At 35.7% G+C, this 19993-nt stretch overlaps 2 protein-coding genes across 3 annotated transcripts in view; both read left to right on the top strand.

Moving 5' to 3' along the window:
- Positions 1-18: 18 nt before the first annotated feature.
- slirp (SRA stem-loop interacting RNA binding protein) lies at positions 19-941 on the top strand. Its single transcript, XM_077239219.1, has 4 exons — positions 19-125; positions 301-359; positions 443-550; positions 657-941. Exons 1-4 carry the CDS (start codon positions 53-55, stop codon positions 723-725), a joined length of 309 nt encoding a protein of 102 aa, XP_077095334.1. The 5' UTR covers positions 19-52; the 3' UTR covers positions 726-941.
- Positions 942-2137: 1196 nt separating this feature from the next.
- The window catches only part of adck1 (aarF domain containing kinase 1), a 140106-nt gene continuing 122250 nt past the window's right edge, over positions 2138-19993 (top strand). Inside the window, exons 1-4 of one of the 2 annotated variants that reach the window (XM_077239251.1) lie at positions 2138-2221; positions 2503-2617; positions 2902-3041; positions 3724-3807. In XM_077239251.1, the coding sequence (XP_077095366.1) occupies positions 2910-3041; positions 3724-3807 (216 nt within the window). In that variant the 5' untranslated portion in view covers positions 2138-2221; positions 2503-2617; positions 2902-2909. The remainder of the gene's footprint in view (positions 2222-2502; positions 2618-2901; positions 3042-3723; positions 3808-19993) is intronic. The other variant, XM_077239253.1, reaches the window with a different exon arrangement.

Genomic DNA, 19993 nt, shown 5'->3' with positions numbered 1-19993 from the left:
TTCTGGTCACGTGGTCAGGGTCACCGTAAGCTCCATTCGGCAAGGACGAAACATGGCAGCGACAGCTACTGGGAAGAAGGTGTTTGAAGTATTTGTGTCAAAAGTGCCATGGACCATCGCAACGAGTGAGTAAAGGATGCCATTGGATCAATAACTTTACATCAATTTGTTAAATAATACGTGTATGAATGCATTCATTATCCATAACGCATCATAAGTATATCTGTAATAGTAGGCTAACTACAGTGATGCTTACGTAGCAGATAATTGTCTAATGCATGTTATTGTTCTGTGTTTCAGAGGAGATTAGAGAATACTTTGGCCAGTTTGGCCAAGTGAAGAAGTGTCTCTTGCCATTTGTAAGAATACAAATACAATGTTGTGTTTCATATTTTTCTTAATATGCCCGTCATGCTGAGATGCGTTTTCTCTTGTTTTGCAGGATAAAGAGACAGGTTTTCATCGGGGGTTTTGCTGGATAGGGTTCACTTCAGAGGAAGGACTGCAGAATGCATTACAAAAGGATCCTCATTTAATCGAAGGAGCAAAGGTGAGCCTCTAGTTGGGAACTGGATGAACCTGCCCTATGTCTCGGGTAAATGTTGTATTTTGAACATCTGTATCAAAATGTAATTTTCTATTTTCTTTTAATGTAGCTCCAGGTGCAAAAAAACAGAAAGCCATTTTCTGGAAGAAAATCAAACAAAGAAGCAGAGGATGTCTGAAGAGTTCTGATTTCATGTCTCAAGTGTTGTGTCTTCAGTAACAGAAAACTCTTATTTATTGTTTCTTCACTCGCACACTTGTTTTCAAGAAGCCAAACTTTAATGAGTTTTGATTATTGTTGTATTGACTGCTTGTCTAGTTTTTTTTTTTCCTTATAAAATGTCCAATGAAATTTAAAGAAATGTGAGTCAAATAAATTGGGATGTTTTGAATTCTTTTGTTGTGCTGGCTATAAATGATTATTATTATTTTCTTTGTCAGTGTACTATTTAGTATTATTTTATCCATTATAATTCGAAATATGTTTGGGAATTTGCCTTTTACAAAAAAGCTAAATAAAAATCTATTTTTTTTTTAGATATATTAGTGCTGTCAAATCGATTAATCACATCTAACATTAACATTCTTGTTTATATAATGTTCCTTTTTTTAAATTATATATATATATATGTGCGAGTTTGTGTGTGTGTATATATATATATATATATATATATATATATATACTTTACATATATATATATATATATATATATATACTTTACATATATATATATATATATATATATATATATATATATATATACTTTATATATGTATATATACTTTACACCCACACACTTTTATGTTAGTTGTGATTAATATATATAATTGATTTGACAGCACTGCTATATATACACACACACACACACACACAAGTTTAATTTTAGAAGGTATATAACTTAAAAATATATTATAATTAGTGATGCTTGAGCAAAATTGACTTAATTCCTTATTACTTTTACATGTAACAGTTGAGTAATAACTTGAGAGTTTTATGTATAACTTGAGGTATGCAGATGCATGAAATATTTCATCAGTGTGGATAATTTATTTAGAGGTTAATCAAGGCTGCATCTAAAATGACTCTGCCAATGTTCCGGTCACATTATCCGTCCGAGCTCATGTCATGTTAAATCTGGTCACGCTCCATCACTACCTTGTCCTCTTCACCTCAAAGAAAAATAGTATAATGTGTTTACGGAATACATTTTAAATCTTTTTGACTGAGGTTCTTTCTATAAAAAGAATGTGATTGTAATAATTTTTATTGCTGTGAACATCTGCTCAATCATATCGCTTAATAGAAAAAAAAGGGTTGTGGTTATTACATTTTGTACTTGCATCTACTTACAAACCATAATTTAATGTTATGGCACTTATCTGAAAATGTTGATGTGTAAGAAATCAAATCAGAACTGTTTTGGCTTCTCAGATTTTCTTGAAGACATGCATTAAAATGGATCAATAGTTTATAATATTTAATAACTAATTTAACGTTTATTTAACTGTCAAATGGCAAAGATGGGGTTCTTTTTTCGTTTCGATTCACCAATGACTGCTTATTTATAGACTACAATGACCATAATGCTTTGCGCCACAAACGTCAACGGAGACGCCAGAGTTGAAAGGTCATAGAGCAACACCGGTTAGTGGATGACAGCGTGAGTCAATGAAGGTAAATCAATCTGCTGTATTATGATTCTCTAAAAATTCATAATCATAGTTATTAACTCTGACACCATGCGATAAAATGGTGTCGGTTATTTAGTTATATTCTCTGTATGTGTTACGCAAGCGCTTGTATAACAAGCAATATTTGTGATCAGCTGACCTCGTCTTTCAATACACCGACTGACATTATGAATGAAAGTGGTTTACTTGTGCTTCGATATGCTTTGCTTAAACTGTGCTGCTGTGGTGTTTCGTTTACCTCATTTATAAATTTGTGTAAACCAGGGCTGCATTTACCAAAAAAGCATCATGATGAGCCCAAGCTGATCTTGAAGAAACCAATGACGTCACAACTTAACGGCCACGCCCCCAAAGTTTATCTGCAGCAAATTTCATCAAAGTAAATAATCAATCAAAGTTTATTAGTATGTATTATTTCTATAATTGTATTAGTATCTCATTAATGATACTTTTAATTTTATATACAAACTCTGTTTGGGAAGACACACATGACGAGACAGTATGATAAATTAAATATCAGTTAATCCGTTGTTCAAATCAGAATCTAATATTGATTTGTGTGGGATTTACTGTTTGTTTTTAAATCTGCTGATGTTTTGAGTATGCTTACTACAAGGACAGCTGCTTAATGGTGATGGATAATGTTTCTCTGTCTTTTTGCAGTTCCTCACATGGCTGTTCGGCTACTGAAGGTATCATCTGTTGCCACTGCAGTGATCGCATCATCAGGATTTTACCTGTACAGCAAAAATGTGGACTTCAATGATCTCAGCATTGTCAGATTTGGGAGGGCAGCTGCAACGGTAAACATGTATAAATATTTTTCGCACTTTTAATTCATTAAACTTTTAATAATTCTGAATACTACAAACTTAAGGATTGTCTCCTTTCAAAGACATCAATGTTAAAGCCGCTTCAAAAATGAAAGTATAGAAAGGTGATTAAGTTTGTTTACTTTAATTCAAATGTATTCTGAACAAAAAAAAAATATATATACAAAAAAAGTATTTTACAAAACAATTGCTTGAAAATCAGTCACACGTTTAACCATGTTGTGTTCCAATTTGATATCATACAAATTGAGCCTGTTAATAGGTTTTAAAGTACCGTTTCCATGATAATGCAATGTTCGATTTCAAAATGGTTTCACAGGATGAATATGATACCTAATTTATGGTGATTACTAAAATATGTGATGGAGAAAAAGGCAAATAAAAAAGCATGCCAAGCTACCGTGAAACTGCCGATAAACCAAAATGCATCTTAATGCCAGGTGTAAACTGGGCCTGACAGTTAACAGACTAAAAATTACTTTCATGTTCAATATTTATTTTATATTAAATACATTTACTTTTTGCTTTTGAGTTGCAGTAAGTGAATTACTAAAAATAGTGCAAATACAGTGTATTTTTAATAAATTTTTCTGTCTAGTGTGCAGTTTTTATTCGCAGTTTTCATCTTTGTCTCTGGAATGAATGTTTTCAGACAGCTGTCATCAGTTATGACTACCTCACCACTCTCAGAGACGTACAGTATGGGACGGAGGAGTACTGGGCTGTCAAATCAAAGGTAAAACTCTTTGTCTTGGTGGTGACTGGATATATATCCAGGAATTTCTGCTGTGTGGACATTTTATTTTATTTCTTTTGGGCTTAATTTGATAGGAAAGTGTAGACTGGAAAGTCTGGGTCCCCTTGAGTATGTCCCGGTCTGACTATTTCTTGAATATCCTCATTTTAAGAAAGAAATGATGTGGTCCTTTTGTATAAAAACGGTCCTAGAGATGAATGGGCATGTCATGTTGTGCTTTTGCTTTTAAAAGTGCACTAAATATGTGCTCATTCTATGAACTGCATAATTTACTATTACTACAAAGAGATCCAGATAAGGCCTGAACAATCTTAACCTACTGTACCCTGTTTCAGGAGCCACTGTGTTGTATGGTTATATAGTGAAATAAGCAGTGTGCAATATATTTTTTTATCAGGCTCCATGACTTTTAACGATGTCCTTGCACATACACAACAATTTTTACTCTTTTATGCCGTGTTTGTGTTCATGTAATCTCAAATTACATGTAGTATAATAAGCAATCATATTTTATTAAATGTCATCCATTACTCAAACCAATATGACTTGAAGTCAATAACCAACATGCAATCTCATTATTGATGCATTGATCAAACTTTCAAAATGCCAGGCAATAATTCTTGTGCCATTTCCACCTCTGTGTATAAAGGCCATTTGAACAGCTCCGTCAGGTACAGTTAAACAGCTGGTGCAGGGAAAGGTTGCAGTCTCTCACCTGTGTGTGTGTGAGTCTGAGCGCTGATGGCAGTCGCTGGAGGGAAGCGCTGAACCCTGAAGAGCAGGGTCCGAGCCAGATGCACTCTCTGCCAGGCCCGGGTACGGAGGATAGGGTGCCGTTTTCCTTCCCCCTCGGGGCCCGCAGTCAAGCCTGGCTACACACGCTGATTAGAATTAATGCAGGCCCCTGATTTAATATAGAGGGGAGATTTGGCTTCTAATTATTCTCTCACTAGGTGATTCAGCTCACTGGTCGTAGGTTGTTTCGGATCATTCTTGCTGAGATTTTTCTCATTTAATGTTTTACTGCATTGTGGACAGTTGTACAAATGAACAGGTTTAAAGTCTTTTAAATAGTGTACACCTAAAAATAATTGTCTTAGTGGGCGTTTGATCTTCTGTGATACTACCATGCTTTTTGGACATGATAATATGGTTATTCTGTTGTTCTGCACATTTACCACAGTAATACCTCAGTATTTTGGACATGCACCATTGTATCTTTTGCAGGAATATGCAAATGCCATAGTAAGTGAATTATGCTAGTCATTTAGTACCATGGTATTTTTTTAAATGATATTTTTACCATTGGACACATCACTTTTGAGTATGCAATTTACTAGTCTTAGCCTCAGATATCATGCCCACAGACGGTTAATATATAAGGCAAACAAAAGTCGTCATCGGATTGGTTGAATTCTGCAGTATTTCCAGGAGACGTGTGTGTCGGGTTCTTTAACGGTCCGTGGAAACAAAAACGCTGAAATGCCAGACCCAGTCTTGGAAGAAAGCCATTGAGTTTACTGTGACTTATCAGGATCAACTAAATGCTGGATTATGTGAAGTTCACGGCATAGACTCTTTAACAAACATCCAAGAATTTTACATGTCAGTGTGTTATTGCAGGGACCTTGCCTTTACATTTTCACGCCCCTAAACATGATGCTAAACAAAACAAACTGTGATTGGTTACTTTACTGTACCTATCAATCAGATGGTCTCTGGGCGGTCTGTGGCCAATGAAAGCTGATATGGATTTCCATACCTTCTGCTGTGAGTCTGTTTTTTTGTGATAGAAACAAACTGATTTGAATTTATTCAAACAATTTTTGTTCCTTTTTTCAGTGTTCTTTAGCTGATCATGGTCCATGGCTAGTGCATTTTCATGATTCAAATTCTAGGGAACTAGAGATGAATGAGGTGTGCTCCTAGTTTGGTATCACCGCATTGTAATATTTCGGCTCTAAAATTTGTTAAGGGGGATGGTTTTTGGGGGAGCACTCACTAGATGATTTGCGGAAGGACAAGCATGTCTCATTGCTCCATGAGAACAGTGCAAGGGTAATGGGGGAGCTCCCAGGTGTTGCGGCTCTGTAATGGCCACAGCGTGTGACTCATGTAATGAGGAGCGTTCCACACAGTTAACCATGCCTCTGCTCTCTGCAGACCAGACCACCTGCTCTTTATGCCTACCAAGTGCTTTCCATCTCAGCAATTAAATCACTACTCACTTTTGTGTGACGTAATGATTATTACTAGACAGTTTTACTTTTTGTGCTTTATAATAATCATGTCAGCATGAATGTGGCCTAGACTTCCATTCAAAAGTTTGGGGACAGTACTTTTTTCTTTATTTGGAAAGAAATCAATACTTTTATTCAGCAAGGAGGACACATTAAACTGATCAGAAGTGACAAACTATTTTTATTTCAGATAAATGCTGTTTAACAGAACAAATGATTGACTTTATAGTATGGAGGGAAACAAATACATGACAGAATTTTCATTTTTGGGGTGAATTATCCCTTTAATCAAAGAATCTTGTATCACGGTTTTCTCAAAAATGTTAAGCAGCACAACCGTTCCAACCTTGATAATAATAATAAATGTTTCTTGAGCGCCAAATCCGAATGATTTCTGAAGGATCATGTGACACTGAAGAAGGGATAATGGTTTCTTAAGATTCAACTTTTGTCTTATTAAAATAGGAAAACAGTTTTTTTCAATTTATATTTCACAATATTACTGTTTTTACTGTATTCCGATTAAATAAATGCAGCATTGCAGAACATTTAAAAAGACCCCAAATGTTTGAAGGGTTGTGTATTTAAGTGATATTTTTATTTTATTTTGTAATCAATAGTATTATACTGAGGATGTTACTTGCGAGTACTTGTTGAGAAAAGTGAGTGGATTGTGAATAGTGGGGTTAAAAAAAAATGGGCTTTGTGACATCAGCTGTGAAGGAAAGTAATGTCAGAGGTTGAGGAGGTTGTTACATATCAATCAAGTTTGTTTCCATGCTGTAGCTCATTAAACAGATTAGATCTTTGAACTGATCAGTCGAACGACATAGTACATTCAAATATGATCAATATCCTAAAACATTACATTTATTGTGACAGTAAACCATTGAGTAGATAAAGTGGTTTTAAAATGTAATGTTTTGTTTGATTTGTCCCCCCCCCCCATCATTGAACATAAGCCTATTATAGCTGATAGTCCACAGCAATCAGTTTGCAGAAGTTTTGACCACAAACACAATTTGGCTTTATATGCAGTCTGAAACCTATAGCTCTGGCGATCCTCTGCTGCTTCTGTCACTTAATTTTTGCTGTTGGATATTGCATGATAAATGTGCATGCATTTTCCACAGTTTCTCCCACTGCTCTGGCACATAATTTGCAGTCAAAGGTGGCAAAATGGACTATAGAAAGTATTCCTGGAGAGTGAGAAATCACTGTGTCCACAGTTTGGCATTTCTTAAATAGATGCTTTTGGCCCTTTTAACCCACAGCTGATGTCTCCTGATAATGTATTCTATGAATAGAAAGGAAAAACACTTTTTCCTGCAATGTCAGGGTGGCCCCAAAGAAAAGAGCCCAGCAGTGAGAGCCAGATGAGAGAGAGATTACGTCTGTTATCTACCCGTGGAAAGACCACCTGAGAACACTGGTGACACCCAAACTCAAGACTGCAGTGGCTTGCCTGATTAGTAACACCTTATATAAACACACACACACACACACACACACACACACACACACACACACACACACACACACACACACACACACACACACACACACACACACACACACACACACATATGTGTATGTGTGTGTATATACACGTATATGTGGTTTGCGGAGACTATAGGGGTAATGGTTTTTATAATGTACAAACTGGGTATTCTTTCCCCCTCTAACCCTACTACTAAATCTGCCCATCATAGAAAACGTTTGGCAGTTTTTGAATTAAAAATGGCTTCTTCTTTTTTTTTTTTAAAGCCATTTGGTTTACATGGACACAGAAAGGACAAATTTATGTTGTAACCCGTGCCATTATACACATTTGTGTCCTCATAAGCCATCTATACAAGAACACACACACACACACACACACACACACACACACATACTATATATACTATGATAATTTCCTTTCTTTTTGAATTAGAGAACCATTTAAAGATTGGACGCTTGTAAATGGTTCATTAAAACTTAATGTAAAACTAATTTAAATAGCATTTGTTCATTTGTTTCAGTTAACTAATGTTTTTAATGATGGACATACATTTAGTTAGTGAATATTATGTATAACTCCATGCTGACAAGAACTCTGCATTATTTCACAATTTTCTAGATTGACAGACAACATTGTATATGATTTCTTAATTTCTAAATATTTAAATGATGTATCATTTATTTATAGTGATTATTAACAGTGATTTTATTTATGTATTACTATTAGTAAGTGAAATATTGGGGGAAAAAGTAAGTTATCAAGTTTCATTTTTTTATTGTTATTATTTGCACTTTAAAACAACTACCAGTGGCAGTTATAGTACCTAAATCACAAAAATGAAGGTGAATCTGTAAACTAGAGCCACCCCCTCCTCCTCCTCCTAGTCTCTCCAAATCTATCATGTAGAAACTGCAGGATATCGCAGCGAGACAAGCTGCTCACTGGCCTGCTTTGATTACGGCACATGGACGCCTGCAGTTTTAGACGACAACACCGGTGGCATGCAGAGCTGTAGCGATGCTGAATAATGCATGCACTCAGAGTTGGAGGGCAGGTGTACCAGGCACTGCTGCTGTCAGGCGGGCATCGGAGCACAAACGGATGTAATATGTTTTCCCTGGTGCTGAGATGCACTGCTGTAAAATGCACTTTTTCTACCCACTGCTCAGAAAATAGTCTTGCTCTATGATATCTTGCCCTGTGTGGGGTCTTCGTTGAGGAGAGGTTATGTGTCTTATCGGGGTTGACAGAATACCTTCCGAACAATCTGAGGAGATGATGTGAATCATTGCGTGAATATCACAGATAAAGTGTCAAAGTGTCAGAATCAGCACTGAAAACAAGTGGTTCTCAACTGTTGGGTCGTTAAGCATTTTGGGGTGAAACATGCTAAAAGCATGGTATCAATGGTATCAAAGGTATCAAAATATTTAGACATTAACTTTGTTAGTTAAAGATGTTTCTTTTTTATTTTAAGTTTGAATTGATTTTAGTTGACTTTTTTATATAAATTATGATGAACAAGGCTTACAAAATGTGGTTTGTAACCCCCCTTATATTTTAAACCAGCATTAGAAATGCATTTTGGGTAGATTCACATGAGGTAACTTTTAAATTAATTATTTCTGCTCTGAAAAAAAAGGCATTTTGATTTTACTCAGTTTTTAAGGCAAGTGGTTACACAATTTATTTATCTTAATTTTAAACATTTATTTGAACTTAATGTTATTTAAGTTCAAATATGATGAGTATTTCAAATATATTCTAGTCTGTGATTTTGAGTATTTGAAAAAGACCTGTTTGTATTTGACGTTCAGTTATGTTGTACAAGTAAAAGACTGTCTGCAGCTCACACTGCACAAGCAGAAAGATATTTGGGTAACACCTTATTTTAAGGTGACGAAATTACACTGTACTATATGTATTTAATATAGTAATAACAGTAAGTTATGCATAATTACAAGTAACTAACCCTAAAAAACTAACCGTAACATGTATAATAAGTTAATTAAAGGAATAGTTCACCCAAAAATGTATATTCTGTCATTATTTACTCGCCCTCAAGTTGTTTCAAACATGTATGAACTTCTATCTTCTACTGAACACAAAAGAAGATATTTTGAAGAATGTCAGTAACCAGACAGTTGATGGACCCCTTGACATCTATAGTAGGAAAAAAATACTATGGAAGTCAATGGGGCTCATCAACTGTTTGGTTACCGACATTCTTCAAACTCTTCAAAAATATCTTATTTTGTGTTCAGCAGAAATAAAGAATTTCAAACAGGTTCAAAAAAACTTGACTGTGAGTAAATGATGACAGAATTTAGATTTTTAAGTGAATTATCACTATCCCCAATATTACTCAGTACTTATTTGAGTTATAGTACAATGTATATATCACCTTAAAATAAAGTGTAACCGATACTTGTTACTGCACTGGCATTAGCAAACCTTTTGCTCATTGGATGACGTAGCATTATAGTCTTACATGCAGCCATCCACAACCTAACCATAAGCTCAACTCTTCGGTGGTAACCATAACAGTTTCAACATAATGGAAACTCTTTTAAATGTCAAACGTTACTGACATTAACAGGTATTCCCTTCACTCAAAAACATATTAAATAACACAATCATTTCACATTTACTCTCCTGATCCAGCCATATGCAAAGAATGCTGGGAACTAAAAATCCTCCGCTCAGTTTCAGTTGCCACAAAAATCATTCATGTAATCCCAACACAAATGGATAAAGTATACTTTAATTTTAAATATTTAAGTGGATTGAACACAATTAGATTAAGTTGTAGTGTATAGCAATTGTGTTTCTTTAGCTAAATTCAATTAAGTAATTTGAACAAGCTGTAAAAATACTTGCTATATCGACATTGTTGCTACATAGCTTGAGCATACAGCTCATTAATATATATTTTTTTGTAATACTTTTTTTCCTGCCCTTTTGCTAGTTTACTGAGACCCACTAGTGACCCCTTGGTTGAGGTTGAAAAAAGTTACATAGTTGTTCAAAAACTTTTTTTTTGCTTTAGCAAAATGTGTTTTAGCAAAAGGGTGTCCTTCAACCTGCTGTAATCTTATCCGAGGCTGTTTTCATTTCCCCCCCATTTATTTAAGGATGACTTTCCATCATCCCCTGTTGCCCAGGGAGTTTGACTGAGCAATGATATGAAGGCACTGTATATGTTTGTAGGTACATTTTATGCTGTTGTTGGAATGCTAGATTGCTGCGTCTTTGCTTTTTTGGCTTGTACATCTTGTTTATGTATGTACAAGTGTGATTGTTTGCAGAGGTCTCAAAGTCCTTGACAGCCCTCACAGGCATTTGCACAGCAGATTAGACTTTAGCGAGGGCTTATTCCACATGACTTCCTCCAGAGAAGCCTCAACGTCCTTCTCATGACCCTCCTGCTGAAGCAGAGCGGTACCGGGGTCTGAGACTGATTACAGGGTTAGAACAGCTATAGCCTAGCTCTCTTATTGTCATCATGTTATCTTTGCTGATGACTTAACAATTTACTCACAAAAACCAGTATGTTGGTGGTCTGCTTTGGGTTGGACTGTAAACTTTCTTTCCTTGAACATTCAAAAAAAACAAAGCAGTGGCACCATTGATGTAGCGACGCTGTAGCCGAGACTTCCTGATTCTGGTGAGCAGCAAGAAAGAGGATTGACAGTAATCTGATTGTGGGAAAAATGGAATTTGGATTGAGTTTGGCTTGGGACATTCTTTTAAGGGAAAACACTGTTGATGTGAGAAAGCAGTCTTTTCCCACTTCCCTTCTTTTCACGTTCATCTACAACCATTCTCTTCCTCCTTGTCTAAATGATTAATCTGTTCCTCGCACAGGTTGTTGTTCCAAGTAAGTCAGCATCTTGGCTTGTAGCATTGGAGAGAAAATCAAGCCTGTAGGGTTGGTTGGCAGAGTCCTTAACAAAATCAGAAAATCAGCCACTCTAACAGAATGCAGCCGAGGGTTTGTAATACTGTTTTTTTCCTTCTCCTGAAGGAGAGTATTGTTGACTGAGTCCATAAATGTTATTCTTTGCACACTTTTTTTTTTATGCAATGTGTGTTTAGACCCTCAACCTCATTGACGTGGCCACCTGTAACGCCACGTTCTAGCCCACAAGTCTCACTGCTTCTCCACTAGCCCACACTGTTTTAATTGCAATGATGTAATAGATCACAGGCGTTTAGGAAAGCAACCATCATACGGGGGCTGATAATGAAAGGCTGGCCGTATCACTGGATGATTAATGTGCAGGTGCTCGCTGAAGGTCATCTCAGATTTTCTCCTTCGGATTATCATTAGCTCAGGCGTTCTCTTAGACGTCTAATTCATCATCGTTTTTTAGGTTGCACTGATACTGTATTTTCAATCGCAGCCAGAAGGATGGGCTGCTGCGGACATGCAAATGAAGTTAGCATAAAATTGATTTTGTGAACACCGTTGCTCTTGATTTTCTTTATGATTTAGCTTGAAATTGTGGCGTGCAGTTCCATCGACTCGGTTAGTTGTCATTAAAGTTCGCTTGAGGACAGGAAAACCCCTTTCCGCGCTTGACGCATTGAAGTAATAAATCGGCATCTTCTTCCATTTGTTGAAAACATCCTCATCGGGTGGTAGTAACAAGGGTTTGTGGGCAGTTAATTATAAAAAGTTTCAGAAAGTATATTTCAAAGTGCAACAGGTGGCATTCATCATCTCTAGATCTGAACTAATGAAATTACTTTTGGGAAATAGAGAGAAAATGAAGGACGCAGAAGTGGATTGCACACATGGAGGAACAATGCTGTGCTCATCAGTTCATGGTTTTGCTGCAGCCTGGAAAAGTGAACATATGGATGAGCCATATATTAATTTCCCAAGCTCTGAGGGAAAAACCCTGCTGCCTTTTTTAGGAACTTTTGCCTTTATGAAAGTTAGAAGGACTAGTATGTTTGGAAACCGAACTACAACACATCTATTCCAAATCATTGTTTCTCTTGCAAGACACTAGCTGTGTCCCAATTCAAGGCCGATTGCGTGACACCGGTGTGACCAACGCTGTCCCAATTGGAAGGCTCTTTCGAATGCGGCCTGCAAATGCGTCCTTCATTTCCCAGGCCATGGACCCTTCGCAGCCTAACCTACACCAAGATTCATTGTGCGCCATTAACAATTGGATTTTCTTGAGAGAAATTGCCGGATTAGTTGAATGAAATGTAAGTATTGGTTACTCAAATATTTAACGAAAATGATACAAAAAAACATTAAAGCAGTTCAAACATTGTGATATCTTAATGAGATGCGATTTTATAGATTATAGGTTTTTGTAGATTGCAGATTGTGAACCCTGTTTTGTTTTCAGACTCGTCGACGGCAGTTGCTAGAGCAGACATGTTGAAGATTAGCCATTGATTCTTTAAATAAGCTACTTCCTCACAAAAGCAGTTTATTTAGTGTAGTGAATCCTCTCCTCCATTGACATCCATTAAAAAAAAAAAGGCCTCTTGTCTCCTTCCCTGCATACAGCAGCGTAAGGCGTTACACTTTTTTCGGCTAAGGTTGCAGGCTTGTCTTCAAGTGGCTTTGAATCTGCTGGCAGATGAGATGATATCAGGCTAGATGTTGGTGTCTTTCTTTTCTATATAACAAGTTATTTTCATATGTTGTTAGGGCCGGTTCACAAAGAAACACGTTTTTGCGGTTAGAACTGCGAGCAAGCAGGTTACAAGTAAGTTGTGAAATTACCAAAAAGTACCAATAAATTATGTAACTAGTATGTCGTTTGTTAGCTGGCAAGGACTTGCATGCAGGTATTAAGTTCATTCTATTTAGGATTAGTTTACATATGTTTTATTAACAGTTCATGTTACTATTGTGTATTTACCATGACAATAGCAAAAAAAATTATTGATGTAGATAATTATAGATATATGTGTGTGTGTGTGTGTATGTGTATCTATCTATATATATATATATATAATACACGTGCACACACACACACACACACACACACACACACACACACACACACACACACACACACACACACACGGAAAATGGAACAGACTGCATTATCAAAACTTGTATCCCTCTCTCGGCTGTCCAGAGGCATATCAAAGAAAAGGATCGGTTGAAGGAAAGAAAGTCATATGTGCAGAACACCTTTGGTGTGGTAGAAACTGGCTTGTTTAGAAGATCAAACATTTTCAAGTTGTGTAACAATGCTCGGCTAAAATCAAAGCCACTTTATTTGAAATGTAAATTAACCTGTGCTTTACAAGTTCCCGTTCGCTTTAAAGTATGATATATTCGGTGAACAGAGTTGTTTTCCTGAAGCTTAAAACCTATAAGCTAATAAAAAGCACTTAGCTCTGCACATATATGCATGTGCGTTAGCACACCTCATGTTTCCAAGAGATAATTGTTCTGCTAACTCAGCTGACTGAGATAGAACAGGACACGACAGACAGGAAAACATAAAGGCTAATGCAACGCTTATCGTGGTGTGATTATGCAATCCTAAACACTTTCCCAGTCTGAGGGACTGCTGCTAAGGGAATTGAGTCTCCTTAGCTATTAGCATATCATTAAAGGGAATGTGAGCAGCTGATTTGGAAATTAAATGTAGCTTACTTAACCCTAATAAATAATGCATATCAGATCGTCATGGACATGCTGACAAGTGCAGGCGTTATAGGAGGAGACATGGGAGGGGTTGCAATGTCAGAGAGGACGACTAAAGGAACTGAATGAAAGGCTTGGTTAACTATTCGATTCTGCTTTTACGACCACATCTTTTAGACTGCTGAAATAGAAGAGAAGCCAATAATTTCAACGGCTTTATGACTTGGAAATTTGGAGGATAGTGTAGCAGAGTGGTTTAAGATCCTCTGATAACCAAACAGTTGCTGGTTTGAACCCATGTAAGTAAGGCCAAGTTTGTTTTATTTATTTGCCAAATTCCTTTATATTTTTTCTGTTTTCCATTTTAATTTCTGTATTCTGTTTTCTTGTACAATTTAATAAATTTTTACCATAATAGTGCCCTATGAAATGTTACTTTTTTTCAAAATCCTGTTTTTGAGCGTTTTTGTTTTTATGGTTTAATACGAATGTGATATCAAAAACAGTGGTAATAAAAAGAATGCATAAAACTTTAAAATTTTTTAATTTTTGACAAATAAAGAGCTGCACAGCGGAGCTTAACCGTTGCATTTAAACCACAAACAATTGTGTGGTAATAATGTTTATATATGAATGTTTTAATAAACTACTGTTGTTTCATTATTTCATTATGGTATGCAATAGTGATACATTTTCTCTCATAATTTACTCAGAAACATTGGATTTTCTGGGTTGTAGTGAAGACCTTTGAGTAGTTTTATCAAATGAAATGCTCAAAGTAAACTCAAAGCAGCTCTGGAGGTGAAGTTCATGTGGAGTGTCGTAGTGAGATGGCAGACGCTGAAAACACCACGAGCCTCACGCACGCTTGATGATGTGTAGTAGACAAAACTGAGACGCCTAGAACTTAAAGGCTTCAGTCTCAGATTTCAATAGCATTCTTTTTGCGGTTTAAAATTCACAGAGACTTGTCCACATCATGATATCATTAAGTGTGCAGCCCTACTCTTGATTTATTAATTCAAATTTGTGCCAAATTCCGTGACGTTCCATGTTATACAGTAAATTTCATATTTATGACTGTATACTGTGATTCCGTAAATCATAGAAACCTATGTAAGCCATCACCATTCCTTTCTTGAGTAAGGCACTTAATCCTATAAGTTGCTCCAGGGGGGATGTTACTTTGGATAAAGGTGTTTGCTAAATGGGTTTATACTTGGGAGTTTTTCCAGGGCGCTGCGTACTGGGTATCTTGCACTTCAACAGAAAAGCTGATTTCTATCTTTTTTTTTCTGCAATGTCACTCAACTCTAAGTGGACTGAATCACACTGCAAACTGAAACGGCTTCATCAAAAATGACAAAGTGGGGAAAAATACAAAACAACAGCCAGAAAGCCAGATGTAGGCTGGGAAAAGCAGAATGAGTTGTAATGGGGCACCAAATGTGTCGTCAATAAAAAGGATTGCACACCAGATGGACACTCATGTGGAAATAGCTGCACTTTAAGTAAGACTGAGTCAAAGTGCTACGAGTTTTATTTATTTTTAAGTTCCTGCTCCGAATTTTCAGAGGCCCACATATTTCGTGCGTGTTTATTTCCCCCAGGCGACCTCATGACTAAGTAACGAGCAGAACAATATAACACTTGCAAGTGAATGCCTTCTATTTTAATTCTTCCTTTCAAAACATCTCAGTTCCGGTGAAATCAGAACAAGTATATTTCACCTTAACCCTGTTGTGTACAGCCATGGGGTAAGAGCTTATTCAGTTTTACGTAGGCCTTGTGTCATTCCAGCAGCCAATTAGCTGTTAGTTGTAAACAACATGATCTAAATCTGTTCTGATAATTTCTGAAGGATGTGCGAGTTCCTGTTTTTGCTGCACAGCAATACAAGTAGTTTTGTACTCTATAATCTCTTTTTATTGGATGTTAAACATGACGTCTTGTTCTGATGAATGAAATGAGGTATTCCTCTGGCTTTTGTTTGCTGGAGGTTTTCCTTCTTTTGGGGTCTATCACTTGAGTAAGATCCATTAGTGTATTCTTTGAATGGGTCCATTACAGGGGAGCAACTGCATATCTCAATAGCATTGATAGTAGTCCAGATATTTTCAAAAAAAAAAGTCCCTGTAATGACCTACGGTTTTCAAAGAATAGCATTGTTGCATTACAGAATGCAACTTCACCATATTTTGCATTATTTTATTGCATTTACACTCCACAACTCAACTTTATTTCTAAAGCGCTTTCAAAAAACCACAATGGGTAACAAAGAGCTGTACATAGAGGTTATAAATGTAATCTTACATGGAGCCAAACATACAATTAAAACAGAACGAAGACAGAAAAACGAAATGACAGTACAATTTATAATACATTTTTGAAAGCTAAAGAAAATCACTGGTTTTTAAGGCCCCCTGAAATGCCCCTATTGTGGTATTAATGGAAGCTCATTCCAAAGTCTAGGAGCTGCCACCGAAAATGTACGTTTCAGGCGAGATCGAGGAACGGCCAGACACAGCTGATCATTTCAGCGAAGTGACCTCAAAGGTTGATGCAAATCATAGATTGTAAAAAAAAAAGCTTGTCACCCCTTCCTTCCACTGTAGAAAAATAAAGCCAAAATATCCCAGAAATGGTTATTGGCTATTACGTAATTTGGAGCCAGAGTCTGTGCGGTACTGAGTGATAAGAACTACCTAAAATGACTATATATATATATATATATATATATATATATATATATATATATATATAAGTATGTGTATATACTTGCCCTATTAAATGCGTTCAATGTTTTTGTTAGTAGCTTGTTAGTAGATAACTACTTGCATATTCATTTAAATTATTAGTAGCTTCAAAGTAGCTTCCCCAACACTGACTATGCCAGCTTTTTCTAACAAATACATAGACTTCAGATGGGTTTTGCTGGTCAGGAACTCTCCCTGGGGCGATGGAGTAACTGCGTAGAACGATCTGCCTAGATTACCATTATGGGCACATGGTAACAAATTGGTGTCCTTGTACTTTGTGACAAGCATGAGATTCAGGCAGATGATGTGTTCAATAGTGCTACAAATGATCTAGCCGAGTATCAGATAATGTGGGAGCTGATGGCTGCTGCCGGGGGGAGAGCGGTGCATTTCATTACGATCAGATGCTGATTCACTGTCAGGAAATGGTGGAGAGCATGCCAAAAGTCACACAGATGTTGCATTGTGCTCATCTTTTCAAAATGAAGCCAAATATCAGGCGGCAAGAGAATGTGTCCATGGATTGAGGACAAACCGTGTTGATTTTAGGAGTTTCTCATCTGTGCCATTAAGAACGAAGGAATTGTAAACACATTTAAGGCGGTATTCACATAGTCTGATTCATGTTACATCTGGAACGCGCCACGCAGATGCGTCCGCTGAGGATATGGGGAATAAAGGGTTCCTAAATGCATACAGCATTCCAGAAACATTACTTTGAAGTAGCATCGAAGAATTTTTAATTATTAAACAGATTATGCTAGAAACACACAATATTAAATTCTAGAATATGGTATAATGGGTCCTTGCTTGGACATTAATTCACATATTCGGTTGATTTAGGAGCATTTTAAGGTAGTGATTTAACATATATAATACATAATAATACATATAATACATAATAACATATATATATATATATATATATATATATATATATATTAGTTTAATATATGTAAATGTATTTTGTGTTTTTCGGACCTGTTTAAGTGCATGCTTTTCTTCTGTCATTTATACATTATCAGTTTTGGGTTTTTGTTATGAGATCGAGCAGTTTGTTGACAAACTAACCAGTTCTTACCTGCAGATGAAGAGTCAACCTTGTTTCTCCTTTAAAGAATATAGTGCAAGACTTGTTGTATAATCCGGTATTACATTATGCACATTATGGATGTACCATAAAATTTTTTTTTAGAGTATAATTTTATAAATGCATAGAGAGCAAAATTTCATTATCGAGGCGTAGATGTTGTAAGACTGTGATTATTCCTGAAGCTAATTAGTGAGGCTAAACTTGTTATTTCATCAGTTTATTTTATGTGGTAATTGTGGTTTATAAATAGCTTATCTATGTTTAGAATGATTTATTTTAAGCCTTTTTTTGGAATGAGTAAGTATTTTTGGAATGATCTTTTTGTTGTTGTATAATTTGGGTTGTAATTATCATCGCATGCACTAGATGGCAGCACTGGCTAAAGGCCCTCTGCTGTCTCATTGGCGAGTGAAGTTAGTCTTTGCTATGCAAGTATGTTATAAGTATGAAAAGAACAAACGCTTCTGAGGGGCATATGTAAATATGGGTATACATAACTTAAGTCCTTCAAGGCTTTCTCACAGTGGCATTCTGGGTAAAAAAAAAAAGTTTGAATCCCTCTGGGAATATGATAGGAGAAACTGAGGCGTTTAACATTTTCATTCAATCACGGCCAGAGTCTGTAGGAATGCTGACAGCCCCAATTCAAGCAGCCCACATAAATACTTAATTTTTCTGTCATGTTCACTATGCTGTCAGTCTTAGCTTGAGGTTTGGCAGTGTGCTGTGGAAACACAACTGCTACAGAAAAGCTGAAGACCTCCTGTAATAAAGATTTAAAATGGACCTCAAAATTAAATATCTAATTGTTTTTATTACCCTCCATTCACTCAATAATTAGCAAAAAAAGGCATTAATTAATATTAACTCTAATTTCCCCTAATTCCATTCCTGTGCCTTTTGCATTTTAAGCACGGATATTATCTGGACGATGTCGAGTGTGTCTCAGGACAGTATATAAGGGTTATAAGGGATATTGACTAGGCAGAGGCACCGTATTTAATTTAGTGTGAATGAAAATGAGGCTGCTGGGATAGAAATATCTGAATAATACAGAAAGTCTGTTCAATGTCAAATTATCGTGGCGATTAGTTCACATATTATTATTATTATTATTATTATTATTAGTTCACATTTTGTAGATCGAACGTGAAAACGTTCTTGGGTACACTGTTTGCATACAAATATTTTTATGAATAATTTACACACATTCTGTTCATTTTTAATAAATGGACCCCTAAAACTGATTGTATTTTGGTCCAACCTAATTTTTGTTTGTCATTTTGTATAAATATGAATAATTTCATTTATGAGTGGAATTATGATGATTAAACAATGTCTGGATGAACACACAACTATATTCCTCCTGATTCTCTTTATTATTGTAGCACGATAACCTTTTAAAGTGCGCATGCTGTTCATGTGAAAATTAAATGTTATAGACTTTTAACTTTTAATATAATTTTATCTCATTCTGAGCAGTGTTATTTTAGCATTATTTGTGTACTAATATGGTTTTATTAATATTATGAACTTGCTTTTATTTTCATATATTTAGTTTACATTTAGATTTTGGTGTCCTTTTTTAGTCATTTTCTTTTTAAATATTCCTTTTTATGTTTAATTTATTTTATTTTTTTTATTTAATTTTTAGTTTTAGTGAAATTTTAGTTTTTAATTCATATATTTCCAGTTGGTAGTTTTAGTACTTCTGCTTAAACTAATATCAATTAGTTGCCAAGGCAACTTTTCTCTTTTTCGTATATAATTTAAGTTTTTCATTTAATATAAATATAAATATTTGTATTTTATTTTAGCGTTATTTCAATGAACAAAAATGTCTTTAATAGTTTTAGTTATGGATAATAACCCTGATTCTGAGTTTGCATTTTGGAGAAATAGAAATAATCGAATGTTCCGCCCTCTCACAGATTT

The sequence above is a fragment of the Siphateles boraxobius genome, unplaced genomic scaffold (genome assembly GCF_051911475.1).
Source record: "Siphateles boraxobius isolate OS27281-9 unplaced genomic scaffold, OSU_SipBor_1 22, whole genome shotgun sequence".
In the NCBI taxonomy this organism is placed as follows: domain Eukaryota; kingdom Metazoa; phylum Chordata; class Actinopteri; order Cypriniformes; family Leuciscidae; genus Siphateles; species Siphateles boraxobius.
This window is presented reverse-complemented; position numbering and strand designations above follow the sequence as displayed.

Bases quoted from the DNA above. Each gene is read 5' to 3' on its own strand.
- slirp (XM_077239219.1), top strand. From the start codon at position 53: ATGGCAGCGACAGCTACTGGGAAGAAGGTGTTTGAAGTATTTGTGTCA. The intron at 126-300 runs GTGAGTAAAGGA...TCTGTGTTTCAG, and splicing joins GCCATGGACCATCGCAACGA to AGGAGATTAGAGAATACTTT. The intron at 360-442 runs GTAAGAATACAA...CTTGTTTTGCAG, and splicing joins AGAAGTGTCTCTTGCCATTT to GATAAAGAGACAGGTTTTCA.